This window comes from Carassius gibelio, chromosome B1 (assembly GCF_023724105.1).
Source record: "Carassius gibelio isolate Cgi1373 ecotype wild population from Czech Republic chromosome B1, carGib1.2-hapl.c, whole genome shotgun sequence".
Taxonomy (NCBI): domain Eukaryota; kingdom Metazoa; phylum Chordata; class Actinopteri; order Cypriniformes; family Cyprinidae; genus Carassius; species Carassius gibelio.
In genome coordinates, this window is record NC_068396.1 from 27754953 (window position 1) to 27771152 (window position 16200).

The 16200-nt window shown below is 36.7% G+C and overlaps 1 protein-coding gene across 8 annotated transcripts in view; it reads right to left on the minus strand.

Moving 5' to 3' along the window:
- Nucleotides 1–15234, minus strand: part of atp11a (ATPase phospholipid transporting 11A) — a 57947-nt gene extending 42713 nt beyond the window's left edge. For 5 of the 8 annotated variants that reach the window (XM_052545203.1, XM_052545208.1, XM_052545205.1 and 2 more), the window contains exon 1: nt 14626–15099. In XM_052545203.1, the coding sequence (XP_052401163.1) occupies nt 14626–14664 (39 nt within the window). In that variant the 5' untranslated portion in view covers nt 14665–15099. Of the gene's footprint in view, nt 1–14625 lie in introns of all 8 variants that reach the window. The other 3 variants (XM_052545201.1, XM_052545202.1, XM_052545200.1) reach the window with 3 other exon arrangements.
- Between the last annotated feature and the right edge of the window lie 966 nt (nt 15235–16200).

Sequence of the window (16200 nt, forward strand, 5' to 3'; positions counted from 1 at the left end):
CCATCAATGGCCAAGCATGAAAAATCACAGAGGGAGTGGGTCATCTTTGTGTCAACAGATGTTTAGAGCCCCTTACAGCAGCCAGCAGCTTAGACCAGATGTGCGGCACTCTCTTGAGGAGTCAGCAGTATAAGAACCGGTGAGAATAAACATCTAGCGCCTTCCAGAATTATATAAGAATGATCACTTAAACACTCAAACCACCGCCCCTCTCTCAAGCCCACACAATAACCAATCTTACTGGCATGTCACCAGCCTCAGGACGCGAGCCACGTGAACTCAAACTCACTCCAATCTGTCACGTTTGTATAATGTGACCAGGAGGTGTGGCTGAAACACACATATGATCACATGATGGTTTTTATTATTGTACCCAGGATCTATAAACTGATGTCATAGTACTTGCCAAAACAAATCAATAAACGTTAATGCATTGTCTGTCGGGCAATTTCATTTAAAACACAATGAAGCATAAAGCCATATAGATTTCAAGGATGTGTCGTGAAATAAAATGAAAATCACTCTTGTAAATATAGATAATGTAGATTGACTTATTGTATATATCATATTGTTTTGATGACCAGAAATAAGTTTTTCTTTCACAAATAAACTCAAGAGTGTATTATAAGGATGGGAGGGTCCCTTTCTTGAGGAATTGAATGTATAGGATATACAGTCTCTCAGGGTGTTCACAAGCTTTCGGTGGTCCTGACAAGCACTTTTATCATTAACCTCACATAAAAACACATGTTTGCTCTTTTTTAGTGGGTCACTCTAATTAACCCACTTACCAAATGAGTCACATAGAAGCTCTGCTAAGCTTCACTTCTTTGCCGTATAATGACTTTACACACACTAATTCACACAATCACAAAGTTCTACAGCCAATAGAGCCTTAAAGATCATAGTGTGTATTTTCTGTGTACTGTATACTACAACTAATGGGTTCTGATGGAAGAGAGAAGACTTTTTTTTATGAATTTCAGTCATCCACCTGTCATCTTCACTTATACAAGCTTCATGAGAATTCAAGCAATTCCAACTAACAAATAGTCATGAATAAATGTATTTACTTATTAAATAATACATTTATGTGAGGGTGTGTTGGACCAAAAGGTGACTTTGGCTACGTTCACACTGCAGGGCTTAATGCTCAATTCCGATTTTTTGCAAGGCCCTTCACATTTCCAATTAAATGCGACCTTTTGTGATCTCCTGTGTGAACTTGAAATGACCCAGAAGTGACCCGCATGCGCAGAAGAGTACTCAACGGTGAACGACGTCACTCGTCGTTTGCGGAAGTAGCTAACGTTAAACATGGATGTCAACAACAGTGTAGTCAACAGCGGAGCTCTTTTTGCAATATTAATGTTATTTTCCCAACAGAGCCAGCACAATTCTAATCTTCTCGTTTTAAGAAGAAAATTAAAAAGAAAGAGGAGAGCAAGGTTTTTGGCCATGGCGTTTTGTGGAGAAGTGTTAGCAACGTCGCTACGGAGAAACGTGTGGGTGCGGAGTCGCAGCCAAGAATGGTGGGATATTGATGTGAGTGGCTCTTCTCGTTCCCGCCTACTTCAACGCAGAATTATGACGTTTGTAGCATATCAATAATGACGTACGGGTCGTTCAGACGGAGGTCGCATTTCAAAAGATCGGATATGTATCGGATTCAGGACCACATCCCCAACTGGCCTGGGTCACATTTGAAAAGATCGGATCTGTGTCGTTCAGACTGTCATGAAAAAATCAGATACAGGTCGCATGGGGCAAAAAAATCGGAACTGGGCCGTTTCAGCCTGCAGTGTGAACGTAGCCTTTGTTTAACGTGTAACTAAAGCATAAAGAACATACTGATGGTTTTTTTAGATGCAAACAAGATTCAGACAAGGATCAATGTTCAGCTCATCTCAGCCGGGGATCCAGCCTTCCAGCTAATTGAAAAATGGAGCCATAGGTTTGTAATTGACAGCACACTGCAGAGGAATAATTCACTCTTGACCCCACTGTGAACCCAGTGGAAGAACAGATGAAAGGAAGGTTGAGAGAGTAAACTGGATTTGTCGATTCGCTGGTTGAGAAATCTATTCACCAGTGCATACTGAGACTTCTACACAAATCTACTTCTACACAAATCTACACAGTTACATCTGTAATAAAAAAAAATATATTCTTCAACAATTAAATCACTTAACACTGCAAATAACACATATTTTAGAATATTCACTTGTTATTACTTTGTCTTATTTTTGATGCAACTAATAATTGAGGCATTAAATCCTCATTCCAAGAAGAATATTGTAGTTTCAAACTTTAAACTCTAAATTGTCAACCCTGACATTTATTTCAAGTCACATTAATTATATTCCTTGAAATGATCTTGAAATGAAATGGAAAGAGCAACTTAGTAATACTTTAAAAACAAATGATATGTCTGACAATAAAATAAATTGCTTTAAAAATCTCCTTTTCAAAAGGTGTGAGTTTCATAGAATGATCCTATTGTAAACAGGACAGAGCAGTTGACTACCATACCACCACAAATCTGATTATCAGTTCTTCCTGTTTATTCACATATTATGCACTCTAATGGTGTTTTCATGAACATTTGATGAAGATGCTCCCTTAGACCTCAGCATAAACACTTCCTGCATAAATATAAAATGAGCTGTTGCATAAAGTTATATTTTCACATCACTGCCTACAGTCAGGTAACATCACAATTGAGCTTGCTCAGCTTCATCCCATTCAATTCCCATGCAATCAGTGATATAGCTTCAGCTTTTATCTTCCTGCAAAAATGAGTGTTATATAATCTGTCTCCTTCCTCCACCTGTCAGTGACTTTCAGTGAACTCAGCATATGGCAGAAATCGACCAGTGTTTAACATGGACTGCCGCAGAATGTTCTCATGTGTCCATATGCTGATAACAGATATATAATTTACGGAATGTAAGAATGGTCAGTGCATCGGCACCAGGCCACTGAATAAAACATAAGATGTCCAATTTAAGACTCTGTGTAAAAAAAAAAAACAGTTCTGAAAGTCACAGGAAGACATTACATAAGCAGAACACGCACCTTTATAGAAGAGTAAAGGAAAAGTAAAGGAAAGCTGAGAAGACTTGAAGATATCAGTTATGCACCCTCAAGTCATCTGATTCCTAAAGTCAGAGCTCTTGTATCTGATCTGTTGTACAAACTCCTACTCGTCCTGATGGTCAGCAGTCTAGCTCGTGAGTATACCATTTTTAGCTCATAAATGTTCCAGTGGTTGTTAATGAATTTATATATGGCAAGTTACAACATTTTAAACTGTAAACAAATAAAGTCTATACTGCTTTACTTTACTTCCAACTTTAGACTTGCTTGTCAGTCACATATTAACTTATTTGAAGCAGTTTGTCTCTAAAACAGCTGCATCAATATAAATACACTCTTAAAAATAAAGGACTTGTATATAGCTCTTGACAAAGATGCCATAGAGGAACCATTTTTGGTTCCACAAAGAATCAATCAGTCATTCACTCTTCCTTACTTTTTTTTTTTTTTTTTACATTGTGAAGCACCTTTATTTTTAAGATCATACTGTACAATAGGAGTAGTACTCCTCTAAGAGAATCTCTACTGTTATTATGTAGACTTTTATACTGTTATAGTTTCCCATTATTCTCATTAAACTACAGAGCCTTCGATGGAACTCACCCGTACTATGTGACACAACGAAGGGCAATTTCTACTCTCAGACTAACATTAATAAAGTGGCTTAATCCTCCACATCACAATGAAACCACTATAAATTCTCTAAACTGTTTGTCATTTCGAAAAAAATGTCTTCATTCACATGCTTCATCATCCAGAGACTCAAAGCTTGTGGGGTCTTATGAGGTCCTGGCTGTGCCTATTAATGGCTTTTCCCTGTGTGATTTTAATGTTACACAACGTTTGATTCGGCTGTCGCTTCAACCAGCCTATTTGCTCGTCTTCAGCTCACACAGTTCAGTAAATTCTGCCTAAGATGAGATACAGAGTGAAAGAGTTGAGACGTTCCTGTGCACGATACAAGAGCGCTTGATTATCCACTAGAAGATGTGCAAGCAAATATCCAAGAGTGTTAACATCTCTATCTATCTTTTAGCCTTCAAAAGGAACCGGTTTATTCAGCTAACTACTATAAAAGCCTTCAGATGTACAGCCTTTAGTGTTGTCTATATGTCTAGAGTCTTAATTGGGTCAGATGGGTCCAGGATAGTAAATGTGATGATCATGACCCTGTACCCATGTCTACCCACCAGCATTAGTATTCAGACACAGAACAAAGCATTTTCCAAATTAAACTGGCCACAGGCACTTTCTGGTAATGGACCCCCTTAATATTCTCATCCATTAAAACTTATGATTGTCAAAACAATAAATGGCCACTCAAAACAATGGATTGTGTTCTTAAGGAACTGCAACATGGTATCAAATAATCCATGGAGGAATAAGACAGACGCCATCATCATATGCAACACCACCAGTTAATCATGAGTAATTCTGGAGTCTAAAACAGCACATTCTCTTGGCGTCACTGAGAGTCACAGACGGCGTCGACTATTATCCCTGTATTCATTAATGTGCCATGCTGGCAAATGAAGCAGCCGAAAAAAGCCAGGTGCTCTCATGAGGTTTGGTTTAATTGGCCAACTCTTAATAAAGCAATGCTCCTGTTTCCTGTGAGCTCCTTTGAATAAATGGCCCACTGTCACAGCGTGTACTCTAATGAGGTGAATTAAAAGTAAATGGAAGGAAAGGATGGAAGCATTTTCCTTCAGACCTTATTATCCAGCAGGCTTTATAGTTTAAGGTGCTCCTACAAGTACAAATATGTCTTTACAAGACTTGATTCATAATGAAAGATCTGGCAACAGTGGTTGCCTACAATAGTAAAGTATCTCTGCTTGAGTACGAAAATATAAATCTTATTTTTCATGCCACTTTCTAAACAGCTGCTGGTCCAGCAACTGTTTGGTTTGGTTTTATGATCAACATAAGAAAGTAAGTCAGATAGAAAGTCATACAGGTTTGGAACAAGGGTGTGTAAATTATGACAGAAATGTTCATTTTTGGGTGAACTATACAGCAGGTAACCGCCCTTATTTTCAACTTCAACCACAATCTTTATAATTCTATAATCTGATTTACTATGCAAATTGCAACAAGTGAGGCTCTGCGATCACTAAATCAACTTTTCCTGGTTGTAGAGAGCTCATAGGCAGCATGGCCCACAGCTAATTAGGCTGTGCTCTTGAAGTAGCCCCCTCACAGGGAGTACTAATCTTGCGATCATCATGAGTCCTGGGCATATTAATAACATGACTTCATCTGTGACTTTGATCTCATACATAATTAAACAAACCAGCAGGAGGACAGACAAACACGTTAGTCTTCATAATCCACCCAGATAGGTAGGTAATGAAATTTACAGGGACTGTCATGTTTATATGTAACACTGCTTCTAAAACAACAAATGCAGTGGGTTGGATTGGCATAGTGGTAAAAATCTAGAACTGTTTACACTGAAAACATAAAATAGCAATGCATCCATGCATTCATGTATAAAAAACCTATCATCTATCTACAGTAACTGTCTATCTATCTGTCTGTCTGTCTGTCTATCTATCTACTGCATCTGTAATAGGGCTGCACGATAAATCGCATGCGATATTTAATGTGCATCGTCAAAAGCCATTTCTGTAATCGGCGGCAATAACAAGCAGCTTATCATATATATATATATATATATATATATATTAGAAATATATTTACATACATACAATAAATAAATATATAAATACAAACATATGATACATGTGTATAGTGATTGGGTAAATCTTTAAGTTCCCTGGTTAGCCAAACCAGAAAAGCCACTGCCTTGAATTTTTAAATCACAAGACTAAAAATTGCTCTCTGACAATATAGCACTTTAAATGTCACTCTGACGTAAAGAAAGAACATATTACTGTAGCTTACAACAGATGCAGTCCGTGAGTGTGTTGACATGTGATAGTCTTTGCATGAGTGATTGAGCACAGTTGGCCTGTTTGGCTGTGGTGTTACTGTTATCTGCTTTCCTATTTTTCTTGCACCTGGCCTGCATAAAGCAGGCAGTGCATCATCAGAACATGTGGAGAGTCACTTGGGAATATTGTGTGACAAAGTGTGACGTTTTGTTTCCTTTCTCATTAACGGAAGATATAGCACAGGTCTATGGGGAACTGGAAGTCACTGGGACACACTGATATTGACCGTCCACAGGCCTGTCGCAATAATCAATATTTCGAGTTATCGCACAATATATGTACATGATGCAATATATCGTCCATTATATTCACTTAAAAATTAATGTCACCTTGTTTTTTACATTCCACTGCTGCCTGTGTCTTTTGCAGCTTCTCATACATATTGTGTAGTCATGAGGTACTAGCCTAGTTCAAATGTAAAAAATGGTTCTACAAAAAAAAAAAAAAAACTACAATGCCATGTTGTGGAGATGCTGTGTGTTTTGTTTGGCCTACCAAAAGAGAACACGACTAGAAATCAGTGGTAAAGTTGTATTTACAACACTGTTTCGGAACAGTTCAACCCAAATATTCAGATGTGTGCTGCACATTTTGTGGAGGACAAGGACTGTTTCCAGTGAGAGCAGCCTACAATGCCTGTGTCTGGTGCTTCTGACACACAGTCTGTATGTTTTCATGCTGTATGTAAAGGATTTGTCACTGATGATTCAAACACGAGTTTTGAGAAGTGTAGAGTAACTGTTAGAGCTTGTTGTTTGTCGTTTCTCCGATTACAAATGCAGACATGGGTTTATGTTTACGCAGCACGATATGCAATACATAAAAATTACAAGTCATTATAATCAGTAATTATGACCCCACTGGATTCAACTGGTTTTGTTTCATCGTGCCGGGACACAGCATCACAGTGTTAAGGGTTGTACCATTTCCGTCACACACTTGGTTAGCTGGCCAATAACAACACACTGGATAGCTGGCCAATTGCTTTTCAGAACGATGAGTAAAATGCTTTGTAAAAATTCACACATTTCAGAAAGGCGGGGCATAGAGGAGAAACAATAATGTACAGTATGTGGAAAATAACGTTTGTTTTTTTTTTGTTTACCTTAAGCCACCTAAAAACATTGCACAAAATTATGTTCTCTTTAGCAACGTCATATGACCTCATAAATATAACTATCCAAAATTCCTATTCCAATAAATATCTCTGTGCCTTCCTGGCCTGGTTTTTACCACCTGGGGCCTTATGGGATCAGACAGGGATGAGGTCACATGACCAGAACTTTTGGCAGCTCACTCCACTGAACTCTCCTGTTAATCTCATTTAGAGCATTCAATGTTTTTAGTGATGGTTCCATGGGATGAAAAGAAAAAGTGAACGAGGACTGGTGAAGGTTAGAAAGTATTTGATAGATTAAGGTATGTATTAAAACACTCTTTAATGCTTTATGTTCATGAAACTTCCATCTGGGCATCTGTGAAAAGCCAAATGCCCATTATATGCTAAAAATAGCTCTTTTAATATAGTTCATTTCAGCAAAAAATCATTATTGTTAATTCCAGGCTATTGGTTTAAAAATGGACCTTTAAAGATTACAAATGTAAAGTCAGCCCTAAAAATAAATTATTACTATTGTCTCAAAAAAATAAAATAAAAAAAATAAATAAAACCCCAAAAACCATGGCCTATAGAAATGCTGTAATCAGGACTCTATAACCAAAATATTTCCTTTCGATCTGGGAGTAGTTTGTCCATCCTCTACCTTAAACTGTTATCAGACAGACTGTTAAACTCATCTCAGGTCAGCAAAGAAACAAGTGCAACGTGAATTTCCATTCCCAGAAGGCAGGGACACCTGGATTTAAGCAGCTGAGCTCCTGTAAATGCTTCCATCGATCTGTGGGTAGTACACTGCTTAAACTCAACGACCCTTTCATACAAAGACAATCTGACTCAGCAAAGAAAATGTTTGTGGAATAACTTAAACCAAACATCATTATATTTCTACATCTTCTGATGGAGCATGCAGGATGTCTTGAGAAGCGCTGGCAGATTTCAAAACCATCCTTTCTTACCTACTCCACTCCCCCATCTTAAAGCTAAATGTAATGCCCAAAGTCCTCTTTCAAATAAATACCTGCCCATTCAATGGCATTCAGACTTCCCTATTTCTATTGAGTGTTCTTTTAACAAGCACAATTCAATTTCACAGCCATCAAAAGGCCATTATTCCAGTGGCTCTTTCTTCTGACTGTCGCATTAAGAGTGTGGTAAGCCCTCAAGAGCTACAGTACTTTATATGAAAGCAGAAGGTCTACAACATGTTCTTATCATAAAGGGCATTTGCAGTGGCTTCGAACAGCGGTACGATTAGCCTGTCCTTATCCTGATTTACAGTAGACATCGACATGCATGAAGAAAGCTTCAAGAATCTCAGTGAACATAAAAAGTACTTTGAAAATTCATCAGCAAATATTACTACATAAATCTAATATTACTTAGGAAAATCATTAAAACCCTCCCTAGAAAAAAGGAAAAATTCTTATACTAATGAATGAACAACATTTCTGCTTGTCGCAGCATGTTGGTTCTTCTAAAGGCCAGCTGAAGTGAGCCTAAACAGGGTTACACCCAAAAACTCCAAACTCAAGGCTTTCTCTCACAAATATAATTGTCTCTTCACTATAGTTTTGGGCTGAAATGTTTAACTTTTAAGACATGTCCATGGTATATTTCACCATATATATTAGGGCTGCACGATGGGTTGTGTAAGCATCGACATCACAATGTACGAATCCAAGATAGTCACATCGCAGGATGTGCGATGTAGGCTGACATAGTTGATCCGTTATTCAATAACTGTACGGGCTAGCTGCTCCCCCGACCCTTGACAAATGTGATTCGCGGATTAATTGCAAAGCTTAACCATTATAGAGTAAAAGTTTATCATTTGCATGTGTTTTTAAATCCTGTCAATTTAACATGGCAGAGAGAGAGAGAGAGAGAGAGAGAGAGAGAGAGGGAGATACAGAGGGAGAGAGAGAGGGAGAGAGCACGTGCGAGAGAAAGAGTGTGCGAGAGAGAGAGAGAGAGAGAGCACGAGCGAACCCCGATTTGAGCGAGTCTTTCTTTCTCTCCCTTGCGCATATTAATCAATTGACACAATGGTGTCGATGTTTAAATCATTTAAAATGAGAATGTAAGTGTGCTCACCACCTTTTTGTTTGTAAAAAAAAATTAGATTAGATTTCATATCGCAATATATATCGCAGAAAAATACAATATCGCAATGTCATTTTTTCCCAATATCGTGCAGCCCTAACTGTTACAGCTTGTTGTTTGTCGTTTGTTTTGGGCAGAATATGCTGTAGGATTTTTTTACAAAAAATTGTGAAGTTGTGCCAGACAGAGAAAAAACTAAACAAAAGTGTGTCTGTTATGTTGTGCTAAATGCATCACTGTGAATCGCACTATTTTCTGCTTGAGAGAGGAGAGATAAGTTGATATTTTATATTTTTATGGAAGGCGACAACGTTGTCAAAACATTAACCATGCCTTTCTGACCTTTAAGTTTTCTTAAAAGGGGTAAAAATTAAACTGTCACTCTCACACACAGTCATGTTTCTATCCCGAAGCTATGTCTACAATTACTTCCCCTAACCCTCAGTTTTCTTTTCATTTTCTTTCCCTTACTAAACCCAAATCCAGTAAAAATACACCTGGGAACAAACATCAGCATTATTACATCAGGTTTGACCAAAGCACCAGTCATTAGATCATTCTACTTAGAAAAGAAACACATGGTGCTGCTGTTTGACAGACCCTGAGGGACCAGGATTCGGCTGACAGTGTGCTGTCACTTATCAGCTGCTCAGAATGGAATGCAGCAGGCCGCTCGAATGGAAAGTCTAAATAAGTTTGTGAGAACACATTTAGCTTTGTATGGGAAAATTCTTCTAGTCTTTTCTAACACAGCTCTCAACTCTGTAAATTCAGGCGCAGACCAAACCATGAACTTCAGTTGAACTATGGTGAACATGTCAAGCGTGAGGGTAATGATTAGCATTTCATCACCCATATTGATTACCAACAAATCTTTGTAGGATATGGTTCACGGGTCAGCGTCTGCTGTCTATGGGATGAATGGTGAACATGCGTATGTGCCTGCACGAGTATGCTGCAGTCCACACAAAAATTCTGCCACTATGGAAGCAAAAAAGTAATACTGGTTCGATATAAAGGGAAGTAAGTGATGACAGAATGTTCATTTGCATGAACTGTTTCTTTAGCAACATCACCCTGATCTGCTGCTGTTAGCTTTATTAAACCAACGTGATCCATCATAAGAGACACATACAGTAAATATATCCACATATGGTCTGCTCAGATTTGGTGTGGGTGTTACTATCCAGCCAAAGGCACAGACAATTACATAAGCTAAGACTATTTAAGTAAAACTGATGGTTGCCTTAATGATATAGTTTTATATCTCGTTGCTTGGTCAGCGAGTTGCTGGCACTTACTGTGTTGGATGATGTGCTCTAAAGTGTTGCATTAGGTGAGATTTATCGATAAAATATGTGTTGCTTGTACCATTAAACTCCATTAATGCTAATCATGTAAACATGTTTTAAATCAATGCAATGTGTTATTATGGTTGACATAATTGGCAAGCTTACTGCATAGTTTTAAAATATTATGGGAAACGAAACATTATGCAGCAACAGTATGTTTACACTGTTGTCACATGGCCTCATTATAATTTTGATATTGTGATTTATTTACTGTCATCTTAGTAGATAAAAACTTAGGTAAACATATCTTAGTTTACACTTTAAGTAAAGTTCATTAAAGGGTTTCAAAGGTGTTCCCCATGTATTTTGAATTACAAATTGCATTGTGCTATGTTTTAGGGTTAAAGTATCATAAAGTATGATCAGCACTTTATGCATTTTCTACAGTTTTTTTTTTTCTTACAATGCACATCGGATCAATTTATACGTTCAGAAAGATTTTCAAAAAAAAAGAGAAAATCACAACAAATAATACTTCTGGTTTCTTTGTGCATAGAAATTACACACACATCAGAAATAAGAATTGTATGGTAGTATGTTATTCCTATTTTATTGTTACATATTCCTAATAATAGTTCTACTCCTAGACTTGACTTCATGCTAGTTAGTCTACAGCTGATTATGGTTGGACAGAGAAACATTTATGTACAGTATGAACTCGCTTGGCGTGACTTTCCATGTTGTTTTAGTGTCTGACCAGCTGGATCATATTCCTGCTTATGTAGGATGATTTCCGATAAGTCTTTCCTGATACTTACCACAGACAATGAGATTACCTCTGTACACAGAACTCAAATTACCTCAGAGCCTCCTGGGACAGGAAATGGGCAGTCGTGCTACTTCCTGTCCAAATCTGGAAATTATTCAGAAGGCGGTGATGGCTGGGAATTGCGTTTTTTGATAATTTTTCTGCATTATGAAATTTAAAAATCAGTTAAAAACTGTAAATTTGCTATATTCGGATTAGTATAATTTTTTTTTTCAAAATCGCAGTATGAAAGAGCTACGATTTTTTATAATTTTTTATGTTTCTTTCTTGATAACTGCCAAAATTCTATTGAAAACATATATGTTAACTTTTTTGTAGAATAATGCATACTATTAATTAAATAGTAAAAGATTACTTAATTCAATGATTGTTTAAACACGATCTCTGTCTGTGATTGGTTGATCTAAAAGAAAACCCCGCCCCAAACCACTGGTTAATAATGTTGCTATGTTCTACGTATTTTATGTATGAAGTATATTAAGAATTTGAATACTGAATAACAATAACACACACCTCACCTTAAAATAAAACCTTAAATAAGAATGCGCACATTGGGATTGCAACCAATATTTTTTTACATGCTTACTATGAATTCTAAAATAATCTATTATCTATTAAACAGGAAACATTCCTCCAGACTTCAAAGCAGACAATAGTTTCCATATTTCCAACTAATTCGAGCTGAACTAAAAATGATGAGCTTTGCATATTAAAAGAGGTTTCAGATTTCCATTTCATATTTATCTTCCTGCAGTGGAAATGCCAATTCAGCAGACAGACAGACTCTGGAAGTGAGCGCTACTACAGGTGGAAGCAAATCGTTCCACTGTCACTTCCTTTGTTGCCTGAGCCAGTCAAATCCGCACAGGGACTTATTTCTCATCTCTTCCGACCCATCTCATTCTCCATCCTTCTCTCGCTCTATCTCTCTTCCTCTTTCGTCTACCTGGTACTCTCATTTGCCTTTCTTCTCTCACTCTGCCAACCTGCATTACCACGCATTAGATCAAAGAGCAGTGGGGTGGACTGTGCTTTTCACACACACACACACACACACACACATTCATGTGACTAACACACTCACTGGTCTCATGACACAGCTCTCTCTATAATATTCAGTTAGGGTGGGATAAACAAACTGCCTGTTTCCCAGCAAAACTGACATGCATTTAACTTTCATAAAAGTTTAAACCTTTCCTCTGGATAAATTCATTTCAAAGTTAAGAAAGATTGATTTTCTTGCTTTGCATTTCAAATGAAGCATTGCTCTCAAACCTGAATGATGCAAATAATTTAATTTAGCTTGTTGACAAGGCAACATTTCTATTTTTTAATTTGGCCTACTTTATGTACTACAATAACCACAAGTAGAACTGTTATTAAAATGAATAATAACTACATAGACATATTTAATAAAAATTACAAAAACAACTACTACATTACTAACTCAGAACTCATTCAAATCTAAATTCAAATCTACAAACTAATTCAAAGTGATTCTAGTTTCTCAGTGATAATAAAATAACACTGAAGCAATCGTTCATCAGGGCGCCCTTATTGTTGAGCCCTTTGTGTTACATGGTTTACCGTAAAACCTGAGCAAACAAAACACAAACCTACAAACAGACAGGTGAGAGGTGTCTGCGACATGACACAACCACTACTACTCACGTCATGTTTATCACACACTTTTCATCAGGTTTTCTACAGACTGTCTAGACAGCGCAAGAGATTTTGCTCATCTGTTCGCATGTCAGCTTGATACAGTGACAGACTACAGAATAACAGATTCATATGGCATTAAGTGATGAGAACTAAATACTCATGCAGATTTTTCAAAGGCTTTTTCAGCTACCAACCAACAAACAGAACATAAACATCTGAAATATCGTTCAAACTTTTGCCTAACATATTTATTATAACATTTAGTATTGTTTTGCATCGTTTTCTCTTGTAAAATCTCCTTAACCTTACATGCCCGGCTGTTTAACCCACTAAGGAATCCTGAAGACACTATTTGATTCATTTAAGGAGCAAATCTCTTTCTCCAACCCCCAACAGCTTGGACAGTAGTTTTATCATGTACTCTTGCCTACTGTACATTGAATGCTAAGTGGCTTAAAAGCAGGTCTAATCTGTGTAGTAATGACATACAGTAACCTATCGACTGAACACGTCTATGAAAACGATTGGATTATATAATAAAACCATGTAGAGCAACAATGTTTCTTTGTTTCTAATGGAATTGGATTTTTTTTTTTTTAAATGACGCACAAAACAACATGCATTTCAGCCTTTAAGCCACTTTCAGTTAATAGAGTAGAAAATCATTTTTTTTACTTTTGAATGATTTTTCCTTTAGTAAACTAATAATAAAAGAAGTCAAACTAAATTATATAATCACAGAAAACAAATAAATAAATAAAACTTTTATTCAAAAATTCAGCTGGATAAGCAAGTATGGGAGCAAACACTGGTTAGTGGTTCATGATACAGTTATATTTCCCAAAATAACAGCAAATAAGTATGAGATCGTAGTTTTACAGTAACCTAACTAGCAAGGTTATTACTACCAGCTGATCTTGACTAAAATATTATAAATTGCCAAAAAACTTGATTTTTATACAAAAATATTAATAAATAATGTCTGGTTTTATATTTAGATAATTTATCTATATTCTATAACAGTTCTTAATAACCAAAACATGGTTTTTGGGGATTCGATGAGGAGCTTCTAATGCTTAAAACGAAGAAGAAGGAAAAAAAACACTTATACTGAAGAGTGTGCAATACTAAACTATTCACATTTTTTTGTATTCATTTATCCACCTGCCATCCGCGCGTGCGCATTACCTTTTAATTCATTGAGGCTTATCCCCAGTTTTGATATTAAATAACACACTCGGTGAATCTCAGTCATGAGCTCATCCGGCGTCATCATCATTAGGCATGAAAACACAACATCAGTGAGTTCATTTTGAGAATCAGGCCACAGTCAAACGGAACGGAAACGCTGTGATAACTTCTTTGCAAACGCCTGAGATTAGTAACAGTAGGGTTGTTGTCCATGTTTCAATCTCCAAAGCCTTACAAACGGTCACACGATTATAAAACGTGTCATTTTAGCTTTAAAGTACAAACGTGAATCGGAAACAGCGCAGCTCCTCGGAACCAGACCAACAAGTTGAGAGAGAGAGAGATCGCGTCTGTAACGTTACTCACGTATCGAGTGATGAGCTTCCTGATGCTGCTCAAATCCATCCTGCTCCAGGTGCGCTGTCTTCGCTTTCTCTTCTGATCTTGAAGAATGTGTGCACAAGACGCTAGCTGATCACTGTATCAAGTCTCTGATCCATGACGGTCTTCTACGGCTTCTGTTTCTTCAAGGCTTGACGACTGACAGTCCTACGCGACTGCTGGGGTTATGATATCTAACGTTACCGAGCAGCGCCTGTTACTGAGATGATGAAGAAGAAGGCTTCTGTGTGAAATCCGAACGTTGTCATAGTGACATGTTTCAAATACAAACACATTCACCGACTGAGGAGAAAAACAAGCAGCTCTCGTTTTCCCAGGTTTTGTCTTAATATATTAAGGGACTGGCCACTTCTTCCTCGTCCAGCGTCCCTCTGGTGTTCTGCCGCACTCGCTCTACTTCTTCTCGGTGTGTAGTAGAGCACTCCGTCGGTCAGCACCGGGACGTCACGAGAACCGTGAGCGCACGCGCACTCCTCGGCTACACCCACCCGCCCACGGGGATCGTTCAGCCCGCCCTCCGGTGTCCGTTAACTCCCCGTCCAGTTACTGCCAATCAGTCCCCAGAAATAAACCGGTGTAAGGTGATATGGCCTCTTGAGACTTGAAGAAATACTATTAGAACAAATAACTAACAACAACAGTAATAAAACAAACATTTACCTTGACATTTGGACATTCAGCAGACGCTTTTATGCAAAGAGACTTACAAATGAGGACAATAGGAAAGCAATCAAAATCAACAAAAGAGAGGAAAAAAGAAGAAAAAAGAGCAACAAAAAGCAAGTTCTGTAACAAGTCTAACGCAGTACACGTAGCAAGGTTTTAGTTTAGTTTAGTTTAACTTTTTTTTTGTTATATAATAGATAAAAAGAAAACAGATCTATAGGATAGAATAGAGAAAGCTAGTGTTAGAGGAGTCTTTTTTTAATAAAAAAGAAATAAAATAGTTGAAACAGAATTAGAATAAATAAATAAGCATAATAAGTAAATTATAATCATCATTCTAAGTATTTCCTTAGTTAACAATAAATATAATGAATTGATATAAATATTAAGAAAATATCAAATAAGTTAAATTATTGAAATTGTTAACTAATTACTATTCATAAAAACTATGTTTTTGTTATTAATACACTCAAACATATGTCTCAGTGCAAATATTTCAGCAAACCTAATTCTATTTGACACTTATGTAGTAGGAAGAGTAATCATAATAATCATAATCATCATTAATACATAGAATAAAAAAAATGTAATAATATAACACAATGTATAGCCTAATTATTCAGATAAATTATTGTGCAGTTTTTTGATTCTGGTTATTTCATTATATATATATATATATATATATATATATATATATATATATATATATATATATATATATATATATATATATATATATATATAAATTATTTTCATTGATGGACTCGTTTATAATATTGTGCACAATTATACACGTTTCAAAGCTGATTAGTAACCCCTTTACAGTTTTTAGTAAAATAATTTTTTTTATTAATAATAGATTTAATCAATCAA